The sequence below is a fragment of the Cynocephalus volans genome, chromosome 11 (assembly GCF_027409185.1).
Source record: "Cynocephalus volans isolate mCynVol1 chromosome 11, mCynVol1.pri, whole genome shotgun sequence".
In the NCBI taxonomy this organism is placed as follows: Eukaryota; Metazoa; Chordata; class Mammalia; order Dermoptera; family Cynocephalidae; genus Cynocephalus; species Cynocephalus volans.
The window spans coordinates 12,526,886-12,550,357 of NC_084470.1; the positions used below are offsets into that span (position 1 = coordinate 12,526,886).

Consider the following 23,472-nt stretch of genomic DNA (forward strand, 5'->3'; position numbering starts at 1 on the left):
TAACATAAATTCTTCATGACTGTAACCCAATTCAGTTGGCCTTACTTCCACTTCTGTTCATGTACTTTTCACTCCAGTCTGGTACTTCTCAACTGGGGTCCCACATGAGAATTAGGCCTTGAGAACTTAAAGAATCTGTTGTATGTGACAAATCGGTATGTGTCCTGTGCCTCTAGAATGTTATTAGCTATGTGTCTTCCTTGGGAGAATTGAGAATGTAATCACTCAAATCATTTTTTGGAGGCTTACTTCTCTCCCAGATCCCCACTGAGGACTTCTTCAATTAAGCTGAGCTGTTCTTTGGTCCTGGGACCACTTTCTGTGTCTTTGTTCTGCTTATTTCCTCTGCCATCCTGTAACCAATCCTGTCCAACCTCAAAGCACAGCCTTTTGAATGAGTTTTCCTTGGTCTCCAGGTGAAAGAATTCTCTTCCTCCTCCCCCGTACATACATACCTTGAGCCCACACTGACACAGACATGTGTGGAAAGTGTGTGCACACACATGCTTTGACTCAGCATCTTCTATCCCTGTTGCATTTTTACTTTCTTCCTTATAAAACTGTTATCAAACATTTCTTATTTCCCTTATTAGAAGGAGAAGCAGACTTGAGGCCTGGTCAGTGTGTGTACCCCCATCACACTGTGATACTTGTATGCAACGGGCACTCTAAGCATTTAGTAAACTGATGAAAAGCCTTGCTGAAACAAAGATAATCTGCTTTGAGACACTTTGGTTGTAAGTCTTGCTTTGATACCAGTTTTCTCTCTTTACTTTGTATCTACAAAGCCTTAAGGAACCCAAATACTTAACTACCATTTTCTCTGTCACCCTCTTAAACTTTTATTACTGCCTCTCTTGCCTTGCCCTGCCTTATGCCACCTTGCCCATTAGAGAATATTTGAGGTAAATACAGTTTCCAGTGAAGAGTGAGTTGTAAAAGGAACCAGTTGAGTAAGAAGCATTGTTCAGCTGTTTTTGAGCTCATAGTATTTTTATTATAAGTGAAGCTATTTTTGTATACTTAAAATATACAGTTAAATCCTACTGCAATGAAAATTTCAGTTATAAAAGATGGACCCTAGTTGTTAAAGTGGCTATACCAAAAAAAAAAAAAAAAAAGATAGCTATCTAAAAATGGCAGCCATTTCAATAAAACCTTCAAACTTTCAGTAAAATCTTTTTAACTGACTGTAACTAATCTGTAATCACTGGAGGAATTTTGGGGGGAACAAAAACACAAAGGAAAGGAGACAATTATACAGAGAAAATCACCGATAACCTATTGATGAATATATGTGTAGTCTGTTGTATATATATTTTTCCCATGTCATTAAGTATTCTGCTACTAAATTTTTAACAATATCATCTGAGGATTTTTAGGAAGAACTCTAGTTTCTTTAAGCAGTCCACTCTTATTATACACTTAGGCTCTACAGTCTTTTAATATTATAAATAATGGTGTTATGGAGCTTAAAGATAAATTTCACGCATAACTAGAGTCCTAGAGAAGAGAAATTGCTGTGTCAGAAGGAATACTTATATACTTACCAACCTTTGGAATAGACACATACACACACAGCAGAAAGGAAGTTTGACTCAGCTTATATTCAGAATCTGTGTATAGCTTTAAAAATAGGCATTTGTGTAGTTTTCAAATTCTATTTCATTATTTAAAAAACAAACATTAGGTGAATAGGGTACAGGGTTCCAACAGGGAAGTTTAGTATTTTTTTGAGCGTTTTTTCCCATAGGTTTCTTAGCCATCTGTGTACATTTTTTGATTTTGAAAATGTTTCTATTGGTGTGTGCATCTTTCGTTTTTTTGCGATAGGAGCTTATCCTCTCTAAGATGCTAGGGATTTTTGCCATGGACTGAACAAAATGAAAGGTATTTGTTGTTGTAAACTGCTTTGACCTATGTCCAATATCATATTGAAATTTCCCAAGAGTTGAGGCAATGTCTGTTGTTTCTCTGTGGTCACCCACAGTTAGCTAGAACCTGGCTCTTCCCACAGAGAAAGATACATGAAGGCTGGTGTACTCAAAGTTAGAGGCAATTTGGTGAGGAAGATATTTAGCTATTTGGCAAAACCATTGGCTAAAGTAATTTTTGGAGAAGTCTTGAATTTTAGTTATTCTGTTTAAACATGAAAAATACCTCAGTTTACATGATAATTAAGCCAGGCCAATATAATCAAATCATTACATTGTTTATTGTTCTCTTTCAGTGTTAATTTTAAAGACCCACAGTTTGCTGAAGATTACATTTTTAAAGCTGTAATGCTTCCAGGAGCAAGGTAACAATAGTGAACTACCTAGGTTTATTTTGTTTGAATGGATGTTCATCCTTATAATTAAATATTGTATTTTCAAATGGTCAGAAAGCCAGCAGCGGTACTAAAACCTGGCGACTGGGAAAAATCCAGTAATGGACGGCAGTGGAAGCCCCAGCTTGGCTTTAATCGGGACCGGCGGCCTGTCCACCTGGATCAGGCAGCCTTCAGGACTTTGGGGTGAGTCATGGGTTTCTATCTCTTGTATGTTTTGCTTTTTCTGAATCATGCCACAAAACAAGGCAATATTTGTGTCACAAATATTTAAGAGACCATAAAATATAACTATTTTGTAGGTATTTTAATGATTTTGATAATTCTTTGCTTTTCTTCATTTTTAAAATTTTACTTTTGTTTCTTTGATTTATATATTTCTTTACGTGTTGCATGAAATTTCTATTACTTTCTTTCTGTAAGAGGTTTTACTATCTTTTTGACGGTTAGTTAAAAGGAATAAAACATTCTCTTTACCCTCAAGAAAGTTTTAGCTGAATTTGTATGACAGAGAATCTGTTTAAAGTGTTAACCAGTACATTAGTACACAAAGCCACCAGTCTCTTAAATTTTTGCTTACAGTGGTTAAATAGTGTTGTCTCATTGTTGCTTGAATTGGCATATCCATGCCTACTAAGATTATCTTTCAATATGTTTATTGGTCGTTTGTATTTCCTCTTCTATAAATTTCCGAGTTTAATTCTTTGCCCGTATTAGCTATTGAATTGTCTTTTTCCTAGCTGTAGAAGATATTATAGGTAGATAGAGAGGACTTTGAAACAATAACAGGTAAAGCTGGGATAAAAAGAGCAACAGGCTGGCGGAAATATTAATGATTTATGATTCATGAATTAGTAATGATAGCTTGTAAGTAGGTACTTCCAACTAATGGGGAAACTTAAAGATTCAGAAAGTGATTTAGGCAGAGGTCACCATCATCAGGTAATTTATACATCAATGTAAGAGGGACAGTGTGGAATAGTGGTTGAGAGTTGGGCTTTGGATCCTAAATGTCTGAATTCAGATATCTTTTCTGTCACTTAATATAATTTACTTAACCACCGTATGCTTCAGTTACCTTATCTGTAAGGTGGAGACAGTAATTACATCTACCTTATGAAGTTGTAAGAATTAAGTAAGCTACTGTTTGTCAAGTGATTAGGATAGTTCCTAAAAACTGTAAACATTAGCTGTTATTGTTTTGGAAAGTTTTCATTCTTTTTTTTTTTTCTCTGTATTTTTATAGCAGTTTTAGTTTTACAGAGAAATTGAGCAAAAAGTACAGACAAAGTTCCCATACCTGCCCCCACCCACATGTACAGTTTCTCCTGTTATTGATGTGTTAAATTAGTGTGTACATTTGTTACAATTATGAATCAATATTGATATATTAATTATATATTAAGGTTTCTTCTTTGTATTGTACAGTTCTGTAGGTTTTGCCTAATGCATAAGGTCATGTATTCACCATTAAAGTATCAAACAGAATAGTTTTGCTGCTCTGAAAATCCTCTGTGCTCCACCCATCTATCCCTCTCTCCCACCTCTCTCCCGCCCTCTCTCCCTTTCCCTCTCTCCCTTTCCCTCTCTCCCTTTCCCTCTCTCCCTTTCCCTCTCTCCCTTTCCCTCTCTCCCTTTCCCTCTCTCCCTTTCCCTCTCTCCCTTTCTCCCTTATTCCCTCTTTCCCTCCTTTCCTCCTTACCTCTTTTCCTTATCCACTGAAATCCTGGCAACCACTGATTTGTTCTTTACATCACTTCAAACATTTATCATTCCTTTGTGTTGGAAACATTCAAAATCCTCTCTTCTAGCTAACTGAAACTGTACAATAAATTGTTAATTATAGTCACCCTACAGTGCCCTTCATTCTTAATAATAGTAAAATATTAAGATATGTTTTTGCATTATTTCAGTGATTTTGGAAAGCAACAAAGAAGTTCTTCTTAAACAGAGTTCTGAATTCTGAAGATATTGTTAACCTTTATCCAAATTCCTACTTTCTGGAATTTATTATGAGGAAATAATTTTAGAGGAGCATAGTCATATGTCTGGATATTTCTAGTGCATTGTAATCTATAATATTAGTACTAAGTGAGAGGAATGGTATAGTAAAAATATGAGAAATAGAGCGTAGCTTTGTAACACCAAGGTCAAGGGCTCAGATCCCTGTACCAGCCAGCCACCAAAAAAAAAAAAGACATGAACATAGTGAAGTATTCTGTAGGTATACATATTATAATTATGAAGACTAAAGAAATATATATAAAAATGATACAGTAAATAGAAAAAGTAAATCTATTTACTATAGATATAAGAGGACTTTTAGGACAGCAAGATATAGACTAGTTTGTGTGAAGTGATAGTAACAGCATGAGTCCTTGAGGAAAAAGCTTAGTAATGCAGTAAAAAGGAAAAATAGGCTCAGATTATTTTTGTGTGATGTAATTAGTAAATATTTAAATGATTATCAATTAAGAATCTTGGTGTGACAAATGAACATTTGCAATCACTGTTACCATTGTGTACAGTTTTGAACTTTAATTAGAAATCTTCTTTTTAATTTGTGTTTTCTTAATCAGATCTAGTAGTAAAGAGATTGCTACTAGCATTTAATTTGTGTCAGCTATAATAGGATGGATACGTTTCTACATACTTTTTTTTTTTTTTCCTTGTGTGGGGGATCCATTTACAGCCATGTTATGCCAAGAGGCTCAGGATCTGGGGTTTACAGCAATGCTGCACCACCACCTGTCACTTACCAGGGAAACTTATACAGGCCACTGCTGAGAGGACAAGCCCAGATTCCAAAACTGATGTCAAGTAAGTTTTTAATAATTCATTATTTTGTATTCTAAATTAAATATCACAGCACAGGTTGTTTTCTGATTTCATTGCTAAAAAGAGTTATTTTATCAGTGCAGACAGTGGACTTTAAAAACATGTTAGAAGGGTTGTAAAGAAATACTTGTACTTTATGCAAAATCTTTAAAATCCGTTTTATCTTGACTGTATATGGTTAATTGAATAAGGTGAAGTGGTTTTCTTCCTTATTTTCACTTAAAAATCTATTTCTGAGTTAACATATGCAGAAAAAGGTGGAATTGATTACTGTTTATTCCATCAATCCAAGTATTTGGGCAATTAAATCAGATGCAGTTGATATGGAATTGTCACCACTTAGTTATCTGAAAGACAAAAAAAAGTATTCTTGATTCAGATTGTATCTCAGTACTACCTAAGATCAAGCCAGGCATTGTTTTAGATAGGAATATGCCTTTAACCTTGTGATTCTTTGAAGACCATGGCCTTCCTAATTCCTCTTTACATGTCTTGTGGATAGTTCAGAAACGTTAAGCACGAAAATAACACGGCATTTAGATTACAATGGGAAAGGAATAGTTGAATGTTAGACCTCACAGTAATTAATTTTAAATTGTATCCCCATTCTAATGTTATTTTTCAGCTCCATGATTGTGCCAATTTACCAAGGAAGTATGTCATGTGCCAAGTTCTCCAAACCATTGTTTTCGTGAAGGCTTTGCTTTTCCTTTTCTGGTAATCTGGTTCCTATTCAGCCAGACAAGGGCAGCATGGGGGAGAAGAAACAGTGTAGCCAGATGCTAACATTTGTTAAATCTGAGTGTCGTGTCATGTAAATAATTTTTTCTGAATATTTGGAATGTTTCATAAAAATTAAATTTCTCTCTTTCTGTCCCTCTCTGGGGGTGTGGCTTTACTGTGTGGCTTAATGCCACTAAATAGAACATTGTGAGACTCTATCATAAAAACTGTTGACTTCAGCAGTTTTATTCTATTTAGTGAAGCACAGAAGGGGTTTAGAATTTAATGACCCTGTGGGGATCTGCTTGGTGCTATGGTTGAATAGCTGTTTCCCCTAAGATTTAGCACATAACATTTCTGAGTATTTCCATTTATTCAGTATCAACAGGAGAGTCTAATCACTTTGAAAGATCTATTTGTGCTATGAGATTTTACCAGTAAATGGTAAAAGAATTTCCAGCTTATATTTAAAGCCAGCTGTTTACTGACACATTCCTTATCAGTTTCTTTCTTTTTTTTTTTTTTTTTTTTTCTTAATGGCTCTTTGCCAATTACTCCTATCCGTAATGGTATCACAGCTTCTGAATAGGAGAAAGAATTGAGATGTAAAAATGCTAGAGCCAGGTATAATCTCTGGGTTAGTGTAGCCAATATTTCTCAAGATGATAGTTATGAGGAATTTCTGATGTTGTTGCATCAAATAAACTTCTAGAGATCTGAAAAGAGGTTTGAGTAGCAAAGGTGAAAAAGCACATGTTCTCTGTTAAGCAGCTTCCTTCCATCCCGTGTTTCCATGTTTGCTGAGGCCTGGTCCTTGGATCCACCACCATCATGGTCTGTCCAGATAGTGGCATGTGACATAATGGCTTTGATGTGCTTTTTTTTTTTCAATATACATCAAAATACGTATGTAACTATGAAGATAAAAAGCTTGCTCATGGACTCCCCCAAATCATCTTGCATGCTAGTCTTTGGAAATTGTTACCCTAGGTCAGTACTTCTTAACTTTTATGGAATCGTAGGCCCATAATCTGTATCAGGCATGGACCCGCTCCTCAGAAAAACACTTGGTGTAAGGTTCATATGAACTTTAAGGACCCATGGTCTTCCGCTTGTAGCCTACAGGATCCTGCTCCAACAGTTAAGAGAAAGAAAGAAACCAGAAAGTTCTATTATTTATTAGTATCACACCAGAGGTAGAGAATTTTTTGCCTTTAGGGGCCTACAGTTCTATAGTCCTTGGTCTGCTTTCCTCATTTGCCATTGTTGTAGCTGTTATTAGATATAATTTGTACTTACCAATTACTTGTAAAGAGACTTTGATTAGAATCAATTCCAGTTAAAATATCTTTATTTTAATTACATCACTAAAAAATTGGGAGATGTATTTATAAAAGTAGGAATTGGCTTAGGGCAAGAAACAAGTGTTTCTCTGTGCCTTGTAAACATTGAGTCACTTGAGGATTAGTGCTGGGATTCTAATGATACTTAACATCTTTTCAAAAGGGGATGGGAATAGGAGGAGCAAAAGAGTTTATGGGAAAAAAAAAAAATCAGCAAGAATGTGATATTGAAATTGAGCCAGCTAGAGGGGAACTCCTTTAATTCCACAGTCCTGAAATAAGCAGTGTTTCTTATTATTCTTTATCTATGCAATTTTTGAAAATTGGGTTATTATACTTGAACGTGTATTTTTTACATATAATTTTTATTGAAATGTAACATATGTAAAGTAATAAATCGTACATGTGCAATTCATTTATTTTTTGTGAAATGAATATACTCATGTAACCACTCAGATCAAGAAATAGAAAATTATTAGTCCCCAGAATCCTTTCATTGAATCTTTTCTCAGACACTGCGCCCACTAAAGGTAACCACTATCCTGACTGCAATACCACACGTTAGGTTTCTGGATTTTTTTGGTTTTATCTAATGCTCTCTTACACTACTGCCTTTTAAAGACTTGCACTCTTTTGTTCAATACTTTGATTCTAGGATTTATCCGTGGTATTGCTTGTAGCAATAGTTCATTCATTCTCACTGCTTATAGTGTCCCAACTCATACTATTTCACTGTTTACCTATCCAGTAGGGATGGCATTTGGCTTGGTTTCCAGTTTGAAGCTGCTGTAATAGTGCTGCTGTGAAATTCTTGTGTCTTTTGATGCACGTATGTAAACATTTCTGATGGGTATGTATCTAGGAGTAGAATCGCAAGGTTATAGGGTTGTGCTTATGTTCAATTTTAGTGAGTAAAAAGACACATTTCCCAAGTTACATTCCATTTCTACCAGTTTACATTCCTACAGCAGTGTAAGGGAGTTCTCGTTGCTCCATGTTCTTACCAATAGTCGGTCTTTTTCACTTTTAACCTTCTATTAGGTAGGTAGTGTATCTCATTCAGATTTTAATTAGTATTTTCTTGATGACTGAGTTGAACTTTTTTTATGTTTATTGACCATTTGGATATCCTTTTTTTGTGATGTGTTTGAGTTTTGTCCATTTTTCTATTTGGTTTCTATCTTTTTTGTTTTATTTTATAACAGTTCTTTTGTATTCTGGTTATGAGGGTTTTTTGTATTGGAAATTTCTTTCTCTGCCTGGTAGTTTGCCTTTTTACTTCTTTATTGGTCTGATGAATAGAGGTTTATGCTAACATTTGGGAAATGTGGATGAAGGGCATGTAAAAAGTCTTTGTACCCTTCTCGTAACTTTTAAAAAAGTCTGAAATGTCACAATAAAAAATTGAGAACAAAATGAATTATTCTTAGATAATTATTTTGACATTTTTTAATATAATCTTTTAAGTGTAATTTTCCAATTGCTTGCTTGTATATAGAAATAAGGTTGATTTTTAGATATTTGTATCTAACAACCTTAGTAAATTCATTTATTCTAATAGTTTGCCAACGTGTTCTTTTGGATTTTTTTGCATACACAATCATGTCATCTGCAAATAGTGACAATTTTATTTTCTAATCTTAATGCCTTTTTTTTTTCCTTTTTTATTTATTGCACTGGCTAGGATCTCTCATGTAATTAAATCGAAGTGGTGATGGTGGATATCCTTGTTTCATGCCCAGTGTATCTTAAGGGGAAAGCTTTACTATTTCATTATTAAACATAATGTTATAGTTTTTTTTCTTTCTAGATAATCTTTATCAGATTGAGGAAGTTCCCTTCTATTCCTTGTTTCTAGTGGCTGTTGAATTTTATCAAATTTTTTTCTCCATCTGTTGATATGTTTTTTTTTTTTTTCTTCTGTGGTAAATTACACTGATTGATTTTTCAAATGTTAAACCAACATGACATTTCTGGAATAAGTCTAATTTTTGGAATATTTCATCTCTCTTATTTGCTGCTACCTTCTGTGTATCAGTATATCGTAGGATATTTTTCATCTGTGTATTATGAGAGAGGTTAGCTTTTTATTTTCCTTTTTTTTTTTTCACATTCTGGGGTAGGGTTTTACTGACCTTGTAAAATAAGTTAGAAAGTGTTTCCTACATTTCTGTTCTCTGTATGGGTTATTGTAAAATTGTTGTCATTTCTTAATCTTTAGAAGAATTCAATGGTGAAGCTATTTGGGACTAGAGATTTCTTTATGAGAACTTTTAAAATTATAGATTCAAATTCTTTCATAGATATGGGTCAGTCAGATTTTTTGTTACGTATGTTGGTTTGGGTAAGTTACTTTTTTTTCCTTTAGGAACGTGTCCATTCAAAAATTTCAAATTTATTGCCAGAAGTAGTTCATAATATGCTCCTATTTTTAATGACTTTAAGACTTTAAAATTAATTCCTGATATTGGTAATGTACAGTCACTCTTTTTTTCTTGATTAGTGTTGGTAGAGCCTATTTAATTTTATTAGTTTTCTTTCCCCATTGAACTAACCTTTGGCTTTGTGTTTCTTCCCCTCCCCCATGTATTTTTTTTATTTAATGGTTTTCTACTTTTGTTTTCATTATTCTCTTCTGCTTTCTTGGGTTTTAATTGATATTTGAGTTTAAATTGATTTTTTTTTTCCTAATTTTTAAAAAGGAGACTTAGGTAATTTGTTTTCAGTCTTTTCTAATATATGCACTTCAGTGCTATAAATTTCTCTCTAATCTCTTTACCCATAACCCACAGAGTTTTATGTCACATATTCATTATCATTCAGTTCATAGTATTTTCTGATTTTCATTTTATTTTACGATGTACCCATGGATTATTTAGGAGTATATTATTTAATTTTTTAAACATATAGGGCTTTTCTAGAAATCTTTTAAAAACATTTTTTTTCTTAACTGCATACTAAATAGCTAGAAATGTATTGCTGGATCAAAACTATGCTGAATTTTTAGACTTCTGGTTGATATTACCACATTAACCTCCAAATAAGAGTATATCAATTTATATTTCCTACAGTGGCATAAAAAATTTCCACTACCCACTCCCACTAATACCAGATCCTATCTTTTTCTTTTAAGGTCTTGCTCATTTGTTTTTTTGTTCGTTTGTTTCTTACCTCTTGCTTATTTAATAAGGAATGACATATCTTTGTCTTAAGATATGATTTTAAAAAATTGCTGCTTTGTTCATATTTTTACTGACCAGTTTTTCTTTCATAAGTTGGCTGTTTTTGTTCCTTGGTGACTTGATTTGGGTGTTAGTCTTTTTCTGATTTATAAGAGCCCCTTAAAACTCTTGTTAAGCAGAAGAGTGAAACAGTTACATCTTCCTAGAACTGGGACTCTGTTGGTAACTGATCTGGTTAGGGAGAGATGGTGAAGGTCTGAATTGGTCTGTGGCAAAGTCGATCCAAAGAGAAGGTGAGAAGGGGATGCTGAAGGGCTGGATAATTGAGTGTGCAAAGAGTGGGGGATCAGTGTGAGCCTTGTGTCCACTGTGGACACCTGAGTGACTAAGGAGGCCTTTAAAAGAATGGAAACCCAGGAAGGTGAAGGAATATGGAAAAATACAGGTGATTTTGTGGAAGTTGAAGGGCCTGAAAGACATCTGCTGGTAGGTGATAATATGAGTTTGTTACTTGTTCAAGAGAGAGAGAGGGCAGAGTTGAAGAGAGAAATTTGGGAATCATCTACATATAAGCCAGAAATGTAAAAGTTCTAAAAGGATTTGAATACGTTAATGAATTTTAATTGCCCTTGGCTATAAGAGAACCTAGAAAAGCTTGGGGTTGAGAGGTTGGACTTCTGAGAAGACAAATGTGTCATTTCACAAATCATTCCCTGATACCTTTGTAAGAGATACATTGGATAAATAAGATGTGTTGGATAAATAGCATGATCTGGAATGGTCATTGAGTGATGATAAACCCAGACAAATGCTGCCAATATCAAGAAAGGAAATCCCCATGTTCTGTGATGTTTTCCCCAATACTCTACACTTAGGTCATAGTCCAACACATGATTTAGTTTTTCTTTTCTTTTAGTTTACTGTTATTAGGATTTTACTAGCATATTTATTTTGTGCTTTATTGTGACCTCTAGATTTAATATTTATGCAGAACTAATCCTCGCCTGTCTACCAATCAATCTTTCCATTATCCATCCATCCGTATCTGTATATGTCCTATTCTAATTTTTATCTGATCCCATCTTTATATTTTCTTTTGAATGCCAAATCTTGGGGATTGTATTATCCTTTTGAAAAGAGCAGTGATTCAAATGTTTAGCTAAGACCTTTTCTTACTTTCTTCCCATGAACCCCACATTTATCAAGGTGCTTATTAACCAAAGTACATGTGTTAAGTTTGTGTTATTTTTCCTTCCTGTCTTAAGTACATGTGTGTTATAACGCCAGTTCTAAACTTTCAGAATGTCAAAAGTAGTTTTCAAATCCCTAATCCTGCACTCTTGAAAAAGAAAGTTTCTGGGCCTCCTCATTGAAAAGCACAGAAATCAGCGGAGGTTCTCCTCTCCCCCTTCCAAAATAGAATAACACGAAGCGTCACCTCAGCCAACAGCGCAAGTGAACATAAAACTTGGAGATTGCCTAGTGTAGGGGATAGTGCTTAAGAGAGCATAGGCTCTGGCTTTCACTCTGCCCCTTAACAGCTGTGTGACCTCAGACAGGGTTTGGTCAGTACCCCAGTCTCCTCATCTCTAATATGGTATAGAGAATGCAAATATCTGTCTCACAGAATATCCAGAGCAAATGCATTTAAGTTATTAAGCACTTTAAACAGTGCCTTGCACATAGTAAGTACCATGAAAATATTAAATAAATGTTAAAAGATTAGCTTGCTTTCTTGTAGACTTTTACACTTTAAAATTTGGTCAGAAATAGTTTATTTTTAGTAAAATTGAGATCTAAACCATTTAATTAATCTTTTAAAATGTTTTTACTATCATAACTATTTTCGCCATGTAAGGCAAAATTACACTCAAGAAGTGCCATTTAGTCAAACTGCCAGCTCTCTATCAAGTGTCTGCTGTACGTGTTTCTTATTGTTAGTCTTTGATTTGTCTTTGATGTGTCAGTTTTTGGCTGATGAGTAATTATTCTGGTACTGATAACTTGTTTTGGTCAAGTGCAGCCCTGAGTACTTAGTATGAATAAAGCATTTGGTTTCTTCAGGCCAGAGAACCTGGTATGTAACTTCTCTTCATTTCAGTTGGTAAACTTGTTAATTAACTGCATTTGAAAAGTGATTTTTGATTAGTGTAATCAGTAAACATGAAATCTTTTCTGTGATTGCCACACTGATTAGGTAAATTGTCACTTGAGAGGCTATTGGTGATGCCTTGGTTTGTGTGGCCTTACAGCTCTAGAAAAAGGATAAGTTTTTAAAGACCAAAGGAAAAAATTAGCTGTCCTTTTTCCTATACCTTCTGAAGTACAATTCACTATCTCAGAATTTTTTTTCTCCCTCTCAAGTGGGTCTTCTTTTAGAACCAGACAAATGAATGATAGTTTGTTTTACTGTCTACTTTATTACCTATCAGCCAGGAAATATTTCTGCTTCGTGAATACCTAAGTGCTATATATATTACTAAGAGCCACATGAAGAAATTTGTTGAAGGGTAGCCTTGAAGTTTTTCTTTGATCCTTTTCATTTTTCGTTTTAGATTGAAGGCAAGGGATGTTTTTGTGTAATTGTATCACAGAATTTAAAAGTTTTAGAAAGTTTGCTTAGGGTTTAACACCCCCCCCCCCCCAATGATTTTGCACATGCTGAGTTTATTTATGTGAGAAACGTTGTCTTGGAGGTGAGAGATAGTAAATGGAAAATGGAGAGGGAAGCACCTGGCATATTAGAAATGATGGAGTAGAACATTTGTTGCTTGTCTGGGCACTTACAGGTGTATTGCTAGACTATTGAGAAGTTTTCCTCTTCTCCAAATGAAGCATTTATACTTAGTGAATGTTACATTTCAGTTCTATTTAAAAATATTGCTGTGCTTAATCTAACATGTAGAATGTTTGAATCTAATGAATACGTATAACTGATGGTGATGGCGTTCCCTCCATTCGTACTGTTTGTAGGAGAAAATATACAAGCTTTTTTTCTGCCTTTATTTTTCATAAAACATTAGGATAAGTGCTCTTGAAGGTTTCTCTTAATATAGATGTGTTTTTTTATTATCTTCATTCAAGTTTAAATTTATTAGGGATCCATTGTGGAAGCTTTTATAAGTACCATAGAGAGTGTGTATTCTGTAATTATTCCATGCATAAAGAGATGCCATGGAACCAGAATCATGGAAGTAGGTATTAATGGTGAAAGGGATGTATTTCCAGGGTGACCAGAGATTATGGGACATGTGAAGTATAAAGCGAGAAAGGTGTTTGAATGAAATTTGCTTCTCCTCCCCACCCCACTGGCTAGAACATAGATTGAACCCTGGACCTTGGTATTATCAGCACCACACACTAACCAACTGAGCTAATAGGCCAGCATGCTGTATTCTTTTGATTTTGGTTTTATTAGCTAATTTTGTATATGTAAAGACGCTATAATTTCTTCTGGGAACATTTAACTGATCCTCACCAAACTAATTTTTGTACATGATCTGATTAGACCAATAGACTTCAAGTTTAACAGAGTGGCCCAAATGTTGATTTTACTTTCAGCAGATTACTTCCTCATACATGATAACTCATTGAAAATCATATGTTGAAGAAAATGTATCTTAAGTTCTTCCATAGAAGTAAGCCACACAAATGAAATGATTGTTGTTCTTGTAAGAATTTCTGGTTTTTACCTCCTCTAATTATGATTTTCAAATAGTGTATATAGTCTATAGCAGTGATTCAGAACTTACTCTGGGCCTAGAATACAGAACTTTCTTTCTCATCTTTTGTGGATTGTGTGGGGATTAGTTTCGTGAATTGCTGTCCAGGTTTGAACATGCATTACTCGCCTGATGACCACCTTGTAACCTCCTCAGCATTGTTAGTCAGTTTGACTGCTAGAAGTTTGGTTTAAGAGATAAAAAGGAGACTTAGTTCAAATTAACTGGAGATGTCACCTTCCTTTCAATTCAAAATGGGATTCTGCATAGGATTAGCAGCTGGTGAAGGGCTTCCTGCTCCTTTTTGAGAGCTGCTGGAAACTTTCACTGCTGGGCATGGACCAAGTGGAGAGCAGGCTGTGGTAGCTGCAGAAGGCTGCTCCCCTTCAGATAGTTTGAAGCTTTCTTCAGTCTGGTCTTCTCAGCCATGTTGAGATTGGAATGAAACCCAAAGCAGAGGTAGCCAATTGTGTCACACTGAATCTTTGTGAGCAGCCACACACCTTGCTTGTACCATGTTCTCCTTTGTGAGGTTTCTGAAAGCATGATTCTTTTTTTTTTTAAAGTAAAAACCAGATTGCATTTTTTTTGTTGGTTTGTTTCTAATCAGAGATAAGGTTTCATTTCTTCGTTCCTTTAATAAAGTTATTTTGAAAAGCATGTTTCTAGTTTGTTTCCATTAACAGGTGACCCTGAATACATTATAGTAAGCATTGTTGTACTTGGTCTTGGGAGTCTGGAGGAGGTTACTGTCGTCACGCAGTGAACTCATCAGACAACTTCTGGAACCAGCTGTTTTAATTAGGTCACAGCAGACTGGCTGCAGCCAGGAGCTGCAGTTGGTTGATACCGACTCTCTGAGCTACGGGATGGTCAGGATATCGGTGGATATTTCTTTTATCCTGCTTATCAGTCAGTTTATGTAGAAGACTGCAGCCATGTTACTGTTTCTTCTAGTTAGATGTTGTTGCTAGTTCAGCTCTGTGTTAGAGGGAGAGCTTTGACTCCTAGAAAAGAAAGGAAAAGTGGGTGGTCCTTCATTAACATGTGTTCCTGGTTTGTGTTGGAGAGATTGTGTGTTCTCTGCTTTATGTTACAATAGCAGTTTACATGTTTAGAGGGAAATTTTCAGAATTTCCATTAAAGTTACTATTCATTCATTTTGTATTTATGGAAAAGATAAAGTCCTTTCCTTTTGCACAGCATTTAAAATATAAATTTAAAAATGTATATACCTTTACACACACACACACACACACACACACACACACACACACGAGGGTACTTCAGAAAGTTCATGGTGAGCTTTGTATTATCTTTTAGTTCTATTTTTCCATAACTTTTTGAAGTACCCTCATATAGAGAGTGAGAGAGAAATGTGTGAGTTTAATGACCAAGGTTATTAAAACCATGTTCTATTATCAAAGGAAAAATAATAAAACAAAATTTGCTGACCTTGTTGGTTACTTGTCTTTTTTCATTTGTGATTTACTTGGTTGATATTCTATCTCAGATTTTTTTTTCAAAAACTTTTAATTATAAAATATGTGGGTAGCTGAATGGTGATTACTATAAAAAAAGTCTTCATTTAACCCTTCCTTATTTTCCAGATATGAGGTTCCAGGATTCCTGGCGAGGCCCTCCCCCTCTTTTCCAGCAGCAAAGATTTGACAGGTAATATTAAAGCAAATATGACTTTTAAATATTTTCCCACATCAACATTTGGGGCTTGTAGGTTTTTTAGAAACTAAATCCTCTGTGGTTTGAAATATACTTTTTCCCCCTGAAAGCAATTTCTCTTGTACCACCTGTCCTTTAGGAAAATATATAGTTAACATTTTGAATTAAAAGACCCACGTTACATACTTTCCTACTTTTCTTGGTTCTTGGCCTTTATTTTATTGAAGCTTTTGAGGAACCCTGAAAATGCAACACAGAGAGCTTAAAACTGTATTAGGTTTTGGTCAGGCTAAACAAATTTCTTTTTAGAAGGGTTGTGCAGCTTAATGAGGCATAACTAATGGTGTTCTACTTTTATCATTTCTGTGCTGGCAACACAGCATTAGTACAGACCAACCATTGATTCTTGCTACAAACCTTTTGAAGTCCTAATCAGCTTCTTTGGTACAACTTTTTCAGGTCTGACAAGCCTATTGTAGAGTAATGTCACTGTAGGTCAGTAGTTATTAGTTGCAACTGAAAACAGTTTCTTTAACTACTTAAGACTGAACTGAATTAAATGCAGAAGGGACTCAGAAGAGGATTATGGGATCTGCAGTCTAATAAGTACCATGGACTAGAAAGAATGTGACATGGTTTAATAACAAGGGATGTTTGACATGTGTTCCTTCATTGATAAGTTGTGTGCTCCTAAGTCAGATGGACTCGACATGACAAGACAACTAGGTATGTTATGAGTAATTATATTAACATCTGTAGAATAATTTTTTATAGGAAGGGCAGCTTTAAAATGTATCATTTCATGCTGGCTTTGCCAGTATCAGTAAGTGCAAAAACAAATTGAGCCCCATCATAATAAGGCTTCCTTTTTTGCCTTCCCAGTTCTAATCTGTTTTATTCATCTCCTCTCTCCTATTTTAGCAATCTCGAGTCTTTTCATATCTGGAATGAATAAAGTGTTTTTATAAATGGGATTATAAATGCTGCCCCCCTTTTAAGAAAACTCTAATTCTTTAGAGACTCCAAAACTTCATTTCATTGTTTTCTTCAAGAAGATAGAATATGTTATTCAATTGTTTGTTAATAATATTAACTACTTAACATAGATAGCATTTAAAATTTAATAAAACTGGTAATGCATGTTTTATGCTTTGTTTTCAGGATAAATTCTTAAAACACACAATATGTGCTATCTTATTATCTTCAGAGTAGCATTATTTTCAGACAAATCAAATGAGTAAGGGGTAAATATTTTCTAAATTATGTGGTTTCCCCATCTTGTTACTCCCTTCCTTCCCATATTGACAATAATTAGTGATGATTATTGTTTGCTTATGAAGTATCAGCAGTGTGTTGACATCCTTTTATAAACATTACTTCATTCTTTCCAGCAACCTTTTGAAGAAGATGCTATAGTTTTACATTTTTACAGATGAAGAAACTGAGGCACACAGAAGTTCAGTAGCTTACCTAAGGTCACTCTTCGTACCATTCTTTACCAAGAAACTTTCCACTAGAACAAAACTCATCAGAATAGTTACTGAACATAAAATAAAGCCATCGGGGCCTCAGAGGAAGTAAATGATCCTACTTTCACTTCTGAGGCGCTCGCTGTTCAGTCCCACAGCTTTCCTTCCCTCTGTACACTTTTAAAGTTTTTCTAAGATCACTGTCATTGTCCCTTCCCTTGCCCTGATGTTCATCATTTTTTGTTCTTATTCTACCCTAGCCAAGTACTGGTATTATTTTGATTGATTTTGTGAACCCAGCAATTTAGGTGTTTTTTGGTTTAGTATTAGTCAGGTACTTATAATTGTGCCTGAAAGCAAAAGTTAAATGTAAGTATAATAGAATTCTATCTTGTAAGTCTTAAATCATGGTCATTTAATAATAACACCATTTATTCATAAAGAAAACTGTTTGAATTCTGCCATCCTAAACATCTCCATTAGCCTATTAGGAGCTATATTACATCACTTATTTCTGTAGCGCTTGTTAGTCCATCCATTCATACCTTACAAGACATAGAGGAGAAACTATTTTGACTTTGCCGAGATATCACAACTAGTAAGTAGTGAAATTCTAAACTATACTGTACTTCTTGAATTATTTCCACTTTGAGATAGCATTTATAATCCATATATTCATTTGACTTAAAAATACAACAGGAATAGCTCCCCTTTCCTTCCCACACAGACAAGTCTATGTTAATAGTGTTAATGCTAAGCAGAGATGCCCAGCATTTGAGTTCCCTTTGTCAATTGAGTTAGGCCAGATTGTCTGTCTCAGTTTTTTTTTGCCAGTGGACACTTTTTTCTAGCTATATGCAAGGCAGCCATTTAGTTGTTCACCTGTGGGTGTTAAGCCCAGTTAGTCATCTTTAAAACTCCGATTTGCCACATGTGTAAATTAAAAATATCCAAATTGGTAGTAGTTATTTCACATTGCCAGCTGCTTTCCAAAACAGTAATTTGGAAACTTAAGAATATTGTTGCCATCCCTGATGCTAGTTAGCCTCAATTAGTAACTGCTAATTTTAAAAAATTAAGATGTGTCAATTTTAATGCTTCCATTCCATTAAAATGTAAATTAACACAATTAGTTTAGAAATATGATAAACTTGTGGAAAATAAAGGACTTTCTGCCAATAAAAAGCAGAAGAGGATAGTACGTCACTCTTACTTTGTTCTTTCTGTTTAATTTTAATTATTAATGATTTTTAGCATAACAATTACGTTTGTCAAAAACATAATCACTCTAAACAAAAGAATGAACTATTTTTTAAACTGTGGCTTTGTTCTTGTTTTTAGAACATAAAATATTTCTAAATTCCATTTATAATGTGAATTTATCACTCTAAGACTAAAAAGAAAAATTGATCACAGTTACTACAATGTGTGAATTGTACTTTTGGCTTGTGGGGTTTGCATTAATGGCCCAGTTTTGATTAGCCTGCTTGGTCACAGAACTAGTCTTAACCTCTCACTCCTGTAGAGACTCAAAGAGACCATTTCTATCTGCACACAGAGCTATTTTTGCTAACACAGATGAGGAATTCTTGTTAGAATATGAACCTGACAGATAATTAAAAGCCCTAAACTTACACATTCTTTCCGAGATATAGACTTAGTTTTAATTTTATTTTAAATCACAGCAAATTATATTTTTTACAACTTTGGTTTCAGCCACCAACTGTGAAGAATAGCTTTGGCCTTTCTAGAGTGTTTCAGAGAGCTGTTCTTCTCTTGGAGCCATCACACAAAAATAATTATCTTTGGTGGTTTTTTAAAAAAAAGATAGCAAGCTCCAAGTGAAGGGAGGAGAGTGGCAAGGGTAGAGAGGATGGATTCAGGCTTGAATAGCTGTGAGAACAATATATTACCCAGTGAGCCCAACTTTGGGATTTTTCCCCCTAAGACCTTGGAAGTGAATTGTATATGCTTATATGGTTGCAGTTAATATATCAGCTAGTCAGCACTTCAGTGCATTGAAAGTTTTATTAAATTCCTCCTAACATCTTCAGTGGCCCAAAAGCTTCTAAAATTAAAATATACAGAAGGATTTTGCTTCTATTTATTCTTTGTAGTGACTTTCATAAAAATGGAAGTTGAGGAAAGTGCCTCAAGGAGAAAGTGAGGTCTTAAATGGTGATTGCCCGTAGAAGGTTTATCTTTGCTGTTTTGCTTATGTGACAGTTTTTTAATTAAGTTATGATTTAACACATGATACCTGTTGCTTTGTATCTGCAAAGTTAAAATAGGCACTTGAAGACAATTAAAACATTTCTTTCAGCTAGTAATCTGGGACAGCAAACTGTGTTATAATAGCTGTTGAATCTGTGTTCCCATGTAAACTGTACACCAAATGCCAGTCAGCCCTTGCCAATTAGTGCTCATGTTGCTAGGTCACCATGGTCAATTGAAAGCTGCATCAATAGAACTTGAAAAGGTTTCCTCCCGATCAGACCTTCTGACATATTGAGCAGGATAATGGATGGGAAAAAACAGCCAAGTCCCCTACCCTGGATTCAAAATACTCAGCAGTAAGAATTCATTTGCAACCTACAATTAACTAGAAAGAATGGATTCCAAGAACGAGTCTGGACATTTTTGAAAATAAAGCCTCATTCTCCTGTCTTGTACATGTTTACTCTTTGGATAGCATCTTAAATGTATCCAGCTTAGTGATCTTAGGTCCAAATCTTTAAGTGACTAAGAATGAAATTTAACAATTGATAATGAACAAAATATTTTTAAAAAATTAGACCTTCTGATTCAGTTGAATTCAAATATTCTTTTTAATGAATAGTGATAATTCATGAAACATGTTAGACTGTACTACTGAACATTCTGATACTATATATCCCATATGACAAATTCAGGCAAATTAGACCGTCTTAAAATTTGGAGATGATACCTGCCAGTTTTAGGTTTTGTGCTATGTAATAAGCTTGACTTCTCAATGCAAAACATGGTGCTGTTTCTGTAGAGGTGCTGGGGCTGAACCTCTGCTGCCATGGAACCGGATGCTCCAAACCCAGAATGCACCCTTCCAGCCAAACCAGTACCAGATGCTGGCTGGGCCTGCCGGGTATCCACCCAGACGAGATGATCGTGGAGGGAGACAGGTAATACAGTGTGGGCTGTGGGATGAAAAGCATACTGCTCACTTTTTATTTAAACATGCCTCTCAGAACTTTGTATTTTTTAACCAATATTTCTGGAGAAGATATTGATAGAGTAGCTCAGCTGAACTTGGGTCCATCATTAAAAATCTGTGTAGAGTGAGTACCTGTCTCACTAAATAGGTTATACCTTGAAGATGCTGAATTTCTAGCCCAAAGCCCTTTTAATCGTAGCAGTAAGTAATAATTAGCACAAATACAGTTAGTCACAAAAACACATTGTTTTTCCTTTAAAGGTATTGTTCTTTAATAGAAACTAGATCCCTCATAATGGATAATTTTCTGGAAGTTGAAAGTAAGAATCTACCTTTTCAGCTGTTGTCTTTATTCATCTTAGAAGTCTCTTGTCTTGATTTATCTGATATTTCTCCCTATGGAAAGAAATCGCTCCTCGATAATTTACATACTGTATTTTTCTACTAAACGTAAACAGCTATATTATTGAATATCTTAATTCTCAGACAAATTTAGCTTCATTTTCTTCTCATTATAACATCCAGTTTTAACAATATTTATGACTGAGGCATATTTGACATAATTTCCCCCAACAATTTGACACCCTGGCCACTATCTACATCCTCCTTAATCGAATTCTTGCTGGAGAACAGGATTGGAATGCTGCAGTTCATTGTGTGTGGTGTTTGTGGAGTTTGGCACCTGCAGTGTCATGAAGTGGTTTTTAAATTGCTTACCTGGTGTTGCCTACAGTCCTTTTGCTGTGCTTTGAATATTAATTTCCTAACTCAGGTTCTTTTAATGTAACACCTCTCTTTTGACAGCTAAGGAAAACCTTTTTTTCCCCCCTGCAATTTTTTGATGTGTTCTTACAAGTCTGTCCACGTGATGCCCTCCCCCGTGCCAAAAGCACCTAATTGCAAATAATTAGTGCCTTTCAAGAGGATTTTGTTAGTTTATTAAAATCAGTTCATAGACTTTTATTTTGAATTCTTTCAACCCAAGACCGCTAAAAATCATCAGTAAACTGAGGCTGTTTGTGCTACTAGAGTCTAGATAGCATTAGGCAATTTAAATAATAAGCATTTTTTAAAGGGGGACATATTTATAATTGGAAGAAACCTTGGAGGATGTTTAGTCCAGTCATTTCATTTTCCAAGTTGGAAACTGAAACCTTGAAACCCCAGTTTGGCAGCAGAGCTGGGGCCTGATTGCCTGGGCTGCTGACCATAGTTTGTCATCTTTCCTGCATCCTTCAGAGGAGATTTGTCCTTTAAAGGAACTCTCTGCTGTTACAGCAGGCAAAATTCTTATTTACTTAGGAGATATAAACCAATTGGTAAATTTATGATTCTTTTAGGACTTTTTGGAAGCACATTTTTTTTCTCAGTTTCTCTTTCATTGAGATACTTTTTATTAAATCACAACTGTTGAAGCATTATTAAGTTGCAGAATTTCATTGTTGAAAGCATAGAATCATGTCTTCATTATATTTTTAGGTAAGCTTATGTGATTAAACAAGGCCTTAGCCTGCATTGTGGCCTTGAAGGTCTGCACATATTTGTATTATAATTTAAACTATTGAAGTGCTCTAAGTGGCAAAACGGTGGAGGGGGGAGCTCATATTTCAGAACCCTGGAGGCCTCGAAAAGGGATTATGATGGAAGGGGTGTAACATTTACCTTGTGTTATACAGAAATGTTATTTGTAGGCATACTAGGATATAAATGTCAATGTACAGGTTTCAAATGCCAGCATTCATTGATTATATAATAATATATTATTTGTTATATGTACTATAACAATTATATGTAATAATTGATTATGTGGTAATGACCTAATATATTATTGTTTCACTATTTATTGCCAAACAAATCTCTAAAGTTAATTGCTCATTAGGCCTTAAGTGACATAGCAAGGTCTTGTCTTGGTTAAGCAAAATGATTTTCCTAGTGTAATATGTCTAAAGATGATGTAGGCCTTACCTCAGTGTGACTTGAATTACTGCTGGGGGTGGTGGGAAAATTGAGAACACTGCCTACATATGTTATTTACACAAAACACTTAACTGTAGATCATTTGTGTGAATTTTAGAGAATTTCTTAAGTGTAGCTGTCAAGGCTTGTTTGGTTAGTTTTTAGTGAGAGCGTTTGTTCTAGTCTCCAGCTTTACAACAAGCTTGTGTTAAAGCTCTGGATCAAAGCACCTGTTTATGAGAACTTGCCATGTGCTATACCTTTAAGACATACTCAGCTTCTTTATGTATTTTTCTATAGAAGTGTAAAATTAATTTCTTTTCAATTATATTAATCCAGAAAATTAACTGTTTTGTTTATTTTCAGGGATATCCTAGAGAAGGAAGGAAATACCCTTTGCCACCACCCTCAGGAAGATACAGTTGGAATTAAGCTTTTGTAAAGCTTTCCCAAATTCTTTCATTGTTCTACAGTTTTATGCTATTTGTGGAAAGGAGATTTCTTTCTCAAGTAGGAGTTTTTAATAAAACTACAGTACTTTGTGTATTTCTTTTAACTATGTATGTTTCTACTGATCTGATCTCACTGTTTTATGTTGCTTTCCAAAGATGTGTGTTGCATAATACAGTAGATCTGAATTTATTATTGCTTGTAAAACACATTTGATGAGAAAAGGAATAGTGGTTTTTCATTATGGCTGAAAATCAAACTGGCTGTGGGTTTCAAAACACAGTGTATTCTAGATCATCTAAGATCCATACTGATTTTTAATGCACAAGAATTAGATATGAACTCTTGAGCTGGAACCCTTGGCAAACTAGAGTATATATTGTTCAGTATTTCTTTGGAAACATTTCATTAATGTAATTGTCTTACAGAAATTTCTGGACTTTAGTAAAAAAATAAAGTTAAACTTTAAAAACTCTGGTCTCTTGTTTTCTGATTCTTTTACAGTATTTCAGCTTTGAAAATGTTGACCAAGCATGTTTTTATAAATCAAGTCTTACAGAAAACAGTTCATTTCTACAGTAAGATGTCAA

At 34.7% G+C, this 23,472-nt stretch overlaps 1 protein-coding gene across 1 annotated transcript in view; it reads left to right on the forward strand.

The window, feature by feature from the left end:
• Positions 1 to 23,281, forward strand: part of XRN2 (5'-3' exoribonuclease 2) — an 83,964-nt gene extending 60,683 nt beyond the window's left edge. Inside the window, exons 25-30 of the mRNA XM_063113925.1 lie at positions 2,231 to 2,299; positions 2,384 to 2,515; positions 5,022 to 5,149; positions 15,748 to 15,811; positions 20,306 to 20,444; positions 22,799 to 23,281. Coding sequence (XP_062969995.1) covers positions 2,231 to 2,299; positions 2,384 to 2,515; positions 5,022 to 5,149; positions 15,748 to 15,811; positions 20,306 to 20,444; positions 22,799 to 22,864 — 598 coding nt within the window. The 3' untranslated portion in view covers positions 22,865 to 23,281. The remainder of the gene's footprint in view (positions 1 to 2,230; positions 2,300 to 2,383; positions 2,516 to 5,021; positions 5,150 to 15,747; positions 15,812 to 20,305; positions 20,445 to 22,798) is intronic.
• Positions 23,282 to 23,472: the final 191 nt, after the last annotated feature.